General features: G+C 35.6%; 1 protein-coding gene across 3 annotated transcripts in view; it reads right to left on the bottom strand.

Annotated features, from left to right (window-relative positions):
• Positions 1 to 4,464: 4,464 nt before the first annotated feature.
• The window catches only part of ppp1r15a (protein phosphatase 1, regulatory subunit 15A), a 3,648-nt gene continuing 612 nt past the window's right edge, over positions 4,465 to 7,500 (bottom strand). Inside the window, exons 2-4 of one of the 3 annotated variants that reach the window (XM_016243982.1) lie at positions 6,724 to 6,732; positions 5,999 to 6,693; positions 4,465 to 4,947 (exon numbers count right to left, since the gene is read on the bottom strand). In XM_016243982.1, coding sequence (XP_016099468.1) covers positions 4,730 to 4,947; positions 5,999 to 6,693; positions 6,724 to 6,725 — 915 coding nt within the window. In that variant the 5' untranslated portion in view covers positions 6,726 to 6,732 and the 3' untranslated portion in view covers positions 4,465 to 4,729. Of the gene's footprint in view, positions 4,948 to 5,998; positions 6,733 to 7,500 lie in introns of all 3 variants that reach the window. The other 2 variants (XM_016243980.1, XM_016243981.1) reach the window with 2 other exon arrangements.

The raw sequence follows: 7,500 nt of genomic DNA, 5'->3' as shown, positions 1-7,500 counted from the left end.
GCGGAGGATATTATTGAAGAGGATCGTGCAGTACCTGTGCAAGCACGGCTTTTAATGGTAGACCTATGTTTTTTGTTTGTTGCTGTCTCTTACTTTTCGATATGCTGTTATTTGTAAATGCTAGCTTTTAATATATACGGTTTTATCCTGATTAAAGCTTTAATACAGTACGGCAACTGCACGCACGTCCATGTATAACGCTTCTCTTAGCCATGTGAAAATAAGTGTATAATTGGAACAGTTCATTGTTGGAGCTGAGCTGAGAGAGAGAGAGAGAGATGCAGAGCGTGTGTAGAGCAGGGAACGCGAGGAACAGTATTAAGAACAGTTGCTTTTGAACATTGATTTTGAATCTTGTGAATCCATTAGAATCGTTAGAAGACAGAATCTCGATTCATATATGAACAGATTTTTACGTGCACCTCTAGTTTTCTCTTCCTCTTCTCTAAAGCAGCGCAGCATGGCCTCGCCCCCTTTGCTGCCTTTTCCTGAGGGCGGGGTTTATCTGGGTTTGTGATGTCACAAACCCGGGAAGTAACTCGTTGTAGTCCCTACCAGCCGTTTTTGTAGGCATTAAACTGCCAGAATTTTAAAAGACGATATCTCCGTTTGCATTGAACTTTCAGCTTCGTCACTTTGCAGATATTGTTTATGCTCAAACAGCAACATTACACACTAACTAACGCAATCAATCACCCCTTTAAGATTTTTTAATGTTTTTGAAAGTAGTGTCTTCTGCTCACCAAGACCGCATTTATTTGATCAGAAATACAGTAATATTGTGAAATATTATTACAGTTTAAAATAACCATTTTCTATGTGAATATATTTTAAAATGTAATTTATTCCTGTGATGCAAAGCTGAATTTTCAGCATCATTACTCCAGTCTTCAGCGTTTGCTGTTTGCTTACTTTTTTTTTTTTTGGAAACCGTGATGCACTTCCATTCAAACGTTTAGGGTAAGTAAAAAAAAAAAAAAAAGAAGGAAATTAATAGTTTTATTCAGCAAGGATGCATTAAATTGATCAAAAATGGCATTTATAATGTTACAAAAGATTTCTATTTCAAATAAATGCTATTCTTGTGAACTTTCCATTCATCAGAGAATCCCCCAAAAAATGTATTACAGTTTCCTCATAAATATTAAGTGGCCAAAACTGTTTTCAACATTGTTAATAATAAGAACTATTATTAATAATTGAGCACCAATAATTACTGGAGTAATGATGCGGAAAATTCAGCTTTGATCGCAGGAATAAAATTGCATTTTACAATATATTAAAGTAGTTAATTTGTAATAATATTTACTGTATTTCAATTCAAGCATAAGAGACTCGGTGAGCGTAAGAAGTTTCTTTCAAAAACATTAAAAAATGGTAATTATTCTACTATATGCTACTGCATATAAAACAAAATTGGGAAGGGGGCTTCATAAAGCAGATGTCCATACCAGCAGTTGAGCCAGAAATTAAATATGAGGATAGTAATGCTTATTTGTATGTTAATATTGTGAAAAATCTCATTTAACGTCACCTGTAATGAGGCGGCTCAGCTATACATGAGTGCTATATGACTATGTTAACACAAAGCATGCTATTTCACAGTAGTACTACTAGTTAGTTGCCTTTTTTGACAACAATGAATACATTTAAGTGATTTTTCTTTGTTTCACTGGTTAAGATAACAAAGGTCTTGGACTTTATACTGACTACGCAGCTTTACACAAAAGGAAACATTTCGCTATTCACATGCATTTATTCCATAACATTCAACAATTCATTTACTTTCATATTAGGAGGATTTTTTAGGCTGCTGAGTCTTTATCTCATGTGAAGGTACATCACTTTAAACATATTTGCCAATAGGACTGTGTTGAAAATTACTTGGTGCACCTTTATTGTGAATAGATTTAGGACACATGGTCTGAATTAATTCAGGGGAAAACACTGAGGTTATTTACCCCCAGTGCATGGCATCCGCAGGCCTGATACCTCTATACTGAGTTATGATGCAGCATAAATGCACTACTGTGAAATGAATGCATTGAGTGAATGATTTTAAAACACTGCATGACAATAGTTTGGTGAACAATGTAAATGAAATCTCGCTCGAGAAGAAAGTTTGTCCTTTTCTGAATGTCTTCACACAGGCTAAATATAGATAAATACATATCTAATGCTTTCTCATAGAGAAACATCAGTTTTACCTTCATCTTTTCACAAATTTTACAACACTGTACAAAGGCCTTTTGCAGTTTGTGTCTTCATTTGTCAAAGAACAAATTGCTGTTGATCATTGCAAAATTATTTATCGAAATGCCAAAAAACCTTGTGTGCAGTATGCAATAAAAACACAAATTCAGCTGTGGTTTGTTCACAAATGGCACATTCATGCTGCTTGCTTCCGATGCCAAAACATTGCTTCAGTATTTCAAAGAGCAACTGAATTATTAATGCTTAGCCACTCATCCAGAGCTGTAGTTTTCTAAAGCAGTGTGATTTTGTATTTTTGTGTAACTTTCTGCTCATGCAATGCACAGTATGTACTGTAAGCCAATGCAATGGCTATAATATATGTGTGAGTGTGTGTGTGTGTGTGTGTGTGTTACCCAGATGCAACTCAGGGACCCAGTATACAAAGACAATTTATTTTTGTGACTTGTAACCGATTAATAATTTTGTAACTACCACTGATTAATGATTTTGTAACCAAATGAGTTTGCTTGTATTTTTACACCTTATTTAATAAAAACATGCTGCAAATTAACACGTTTGAGCAGTGCATGATGTCTTTCTTAATGTGTTCGTGCTTAAGCGCCTAATCCTTCCAAAACACTTTCTAACATTTCTCAAATGCATCGATACTGTGCTGGTAAGGTGACATTGTTGCATAGAATGTTTCTATATTTGTAGTAGATTGACATGCTATATCTCATCAAAATCCTATCTGTACAGTATTTGTAATACTTCAGGTTCATATGCATTTTGTCAGCTACATGCAAACATGTGCAATTGAAATATTTAAAGGAATAGTTCACCCAAAATGTAAATCTGCTGAACATTTACTCACCCTCAGGCCATCCAAAATGTGGTTTGTTTCTTCATCAGATTTGGAGAAATGTAGCGTTGCATCAGTGTCTCCGCAATGGATGCTCTGCTGTGAATGGGTGCCGTCAGAATGAGTCCAAACAGCTGATAAAAACATCACAATAATTCACACCACTCCAGTCCATCAGTTAATGTCTCGTGAAGCAAAAACCTGTGAGTTTGCAAGAAACAAATTCATCGAGGTGTTTTAACTTGAAATGCTTCTGGCCAAAATAGAGAAAATACAGAGTTCTCGATCTGTAATATTGCTTTATGCAAGTTGTCATCTGAATCAAGAGAGAAATATGCACCGATTTACAATATGCACCATTTACAAGCCAAAACAAATATGTGGGTGGATTTTGACGTGAGAAAACAGGAGATGGACTTTTTCACTGGAGGAAGCAATATTATAGACTCATATTTTTGCTGAATGCAACAGTTTGAAGTTAAAAACGTCTTGATGATGGATTTGTTTCTTACAAACATGCAGCTTTTCTCTTCATAAGACATTAACTGATGGACTGGAGTGGTGTGGATTATTGTGATGTTTTTATCAGCTGTTTGGACTCTCATTCTGACGGCACCCATTCACTGCAGAGCATCCATTGCTGAGACACTGATGCAATGCTACATTTCTCCAAACCTGATGAAGAAACAAACCCATCCTAATCTTGGATGGCCTGAGGATGGGTAAAGTTTTAGCTATTATTTAACTATTTCTAACTATTAAGTGCATAGAAAAAAAAAAGCATACACATTGAAAAATTAGCCTTACAAGCAACATAGAATAAATGTCGCCAAAATAGAGAAAATACAGAGTTCTCGATCTGTAATATTGCTTTATGCAAGTTGTCATCTGAATCAAGAGAGAAATATGCACCGATTTACAATATGCACCATTTACAAGCCAAAACAAATATGTGGGTGGATTTTGACGTGAGAAAACAGGAGATGGACTTTTTCACTGGAGGAAGCAATATTATAGACTCATATTTTTGCTGAATGCAACAGTTTGAAGTTAAAAACGTCTTGATGATGGATTTGTTTCTTACAAACATGCAGCTTTTCTCTTCATAAGACATTAACTGATGGACTGGAGTGGTGTGGATTATTGTGATGTTTTTATCAGCTGTTTGGACTCTCATTCTGACGGCACCCATTCACTGCAGAGCATCCATTGCTGAGACACTGATGCAATGCTACATTTCTCCAAACCTGATGAAGAAACAAACCCATCCTGATCTTGGATGGCCTGAGGATGGGTAAAGTTTTAGCTATTATTTAACTATTTCTTTAAGTGCATAGAAAAAAAAAGCATACACATTGAAAAATTAACCTTACAAGCAACATAGAATAAATGTCAGAAAAGTTTAATATTTTTCAGCTGCCATATAAAATATTCAGTCTGTGTCAGAATAACCATGTTTTGTAGTACAATAAAATGATACATGTGCAGAACATAAAATTAAACATCAATAAAGTCAAAGACATAGAAATAAAGTGCACCACAATGTTATAACAATATAAATTACACAAAAAAAAAAAAAAAAAAAACATTTGGATTTCACGACTAAAACCAGCATCTAGTTCAACTGCTGCTACATTATGATGATACTACATTAAGCTGGATGGTGATGTATTAAGAGGATGTTTTTCTCTGAAGTCTCTCCCACACGCCGGCTCGGTGGTCAGCCGTCAGGCAGGGCTTAAGGAGCGTCTCGATGCTCTCCGCTCTTCTTCTGAATCGCTCTCGGTCTCTGGCCATCTGCATCCAACAAGAGCCGTCCCTTGCTGCCCGGCTCGCGAAACTCCACGCCACCAGGGGACACACAGTCACCTTATCACTGAAACACACCTGAAACAGAAGAAAACACCAGCATGTTATCAGGAGAGCACACGCTAGAGTTCCTGTTCAAACCCTGACCGCAGGAACCGTAGGCATGTTAGTCATGCGGCATGAGTCACATGCGTCACGTGATTACTGAGCTACAGAGAGTCATTTCAATACTAGCTGCCGTCAGCTGTTGCTATGGGAGGATGCTTTGGTATTTTCAGCCTTATTATAGCAACTAGAAAATCTCGTTCGCTGACTTTGTCTCATGGACATTTTATTTTGGCATGTTGCTCAATCTCGCATCACTTTTTGGCACTTTTTTATGCCACTTTTATGTCTTTCTTTTTTTTTTACGAATTATGTATAATTCACAATACCATAAATAGTGTTTTATGTTTATTTATTATTTAAATCACGGTTTATTTACTTGTCACTATTTAAATATATTACGTATATTATTTAAATACTGTTGTGTATAATATTTTATTTGTTTTGTCTTTTGTTACTGTAAACTAAAACTTAAATAATTTAATCGTTAATTTAAATAAAGCTGAAATAAAATATTCGTTGAAATATTTTAACTTAAAAAATTTTAAGAAAATTAGAAATGTTGTCTAGAATTATGTACTATACATTAGAATACCATAAATAGTGGGGGTTTTAGGTTGATTTATTATTGTTTATTTACTTTTATCAATTTATGGTATTTATTTTACTTTAAACAATAAAATAAAAAAATGGTATAAAATATTATTTGATTAATTTCTTGTTTGGTTTGTTTTGTGTGTACATCTAAAAGTTGGTTGCTGTTATTAACTAAAACAATTAAAAACGTAAAAAGTGAATGAAAATACAATAAACTATCAATATTAGATGTTAAACTTAAATGCAAATGAATAAATGCTGCCTTGGAAAATCACTCAAATAAAATAAGCTTAAAACTGAAATGCTAAAATTGCTAAAAAATAAAACTACTAAAACAAACTAAATTTAAAAATGATAGCCGAAAATATAACAATAAAAGCCAACTCCAAATATTATAATAGTATATAAATAGCATTGATTTCCATGATATCTTTACCTTCTCCTTTGGTTTTGGCTCGCATTCTTCTGGTCTTGTTTCAGGTTTAGGTTGAGTTTTGATCTGTGAGCATTGCTCCGTGTTTGTTCTGGAGCCGATGGACGAGCAGAAGCTCAGAGGGTTGTAGGGGTCACCGCTGTTGAGAAACGATTCCCAAAGCTCAAGACTCTCTGCTGAAGCCTCAGAGTCACCTTCATCCTCATCAGACCATTCAGAGTCCTCATCCTCGGTCTCACAGTCCTCCTCATCTTTGGTTTCTTCATCAGACTCCCATTCTGAGAGCCTGGCTTCATCTTCATCTTCCTCTTCATCCCAATCAATCGCTGACGATTCCCGCTCTTCATCAGCAGACTCGAGCTCCATAATAACCTCCGGATCCTTCATTTCTGAAGCTGCATCCCCGATCTCGCCTCCAGGCCTCTCCAAGGCCTCCACGCCGCTCTTCTTCGACTCGCCGGTCATGTTTTTCCCCACACAGATGAAGAAACAAATCTTGGAGCAAATCACACTCGCGCAGAAGTACAGGACCCTCCGGATGACCGGCCACAGACAGACTCTGATCTTCATGACGGACGTTCGGTGATAATGACTGAGAGGTAGATCTTCATGCGCTGCAGGTGATCCAGACGAGAGCTCAGGACTCCTCTTGGATTGCATGAACAGATGCAAACCGCACTGATACGGCAGCGGATGATGTGTGGAAATGGTGAGAGGTGCCATAATCAAACTGTAAAAAACAAACATGTGCCATTAACTCTCATGCATCCTTCGTATAGCAGCCCTTAACTGGATCAGGTGTGATCCCAGTTGTGACCCTGCAGCACAAAAGCAGTGTTAAGTCGCTGGGGGATATTTGTAGCAATAGCCAACAATACATTGTATGGGTCAAAATTATCGATTTTTCTTTTATGCCAAAAATCATTAGGATATTACGTAAAGATCATGTTCCATGAAGACATTTTGTAAATTTCCTACCGAAAATATATAAAAAATGTATTATCATTAGTAATATGCATTGCTAAGAACTTCATCTTCAACAAATCTTACATCAATGGAAAGCTTATATATATATATAAATCTATTCAAATTTTTTTTTTAAACTGACCCTTATGACTGGTTTTGTGGTCCAGGGTCACAATATATTTATTTTTTAAATAAATGTAATATCACTATCTTCGATAAAATAAAAAAACTATCAATTTATGCTTTTTTTGGTGTGTTTTTTTTATTTATTTACCTCTAAATGTACCACATGTTTATGTACAATATGCTTATTTTTATGTTGCATTTAATTTATTTTACTTCAGTAAAAAACAACAACAACAGACAGCTAAAACCTACAAATTTGGTGACTTTGGTGTCATGTGATGGTATAAAAATATCAAAAATATCATTAGCCACTTTTTGGCTGTAGCACTCAATGGCAGCATTTAGGCTGACATCTATAAACCATTGTTGTTACGAACTTAACCTCTCAAGGTTTACATTTTATGAC

This window comes from Sinocyclocheilus grahami, unplaced genomic scaffold (genome assembly GCF_001515645.1).
Source record: "Sinocyclocheilus grahami isolate Dianchi unplaced genomic scaffold, SAMN03320097.WGS_v1.1 scaffold706.1, whole genome shotgun sequence".
In the NCBI taxonomy this organism is placed as follows: Eukaryota; Metazoa; Chordata; class Actinopteri; order Cypriniformes; family Cyprinidae; genus Sinocyclocheilus; species Sinocyclocheilus grahami.
This window is presented reverse-complemented; position numbering and strand designations above follow the sequence as displayed.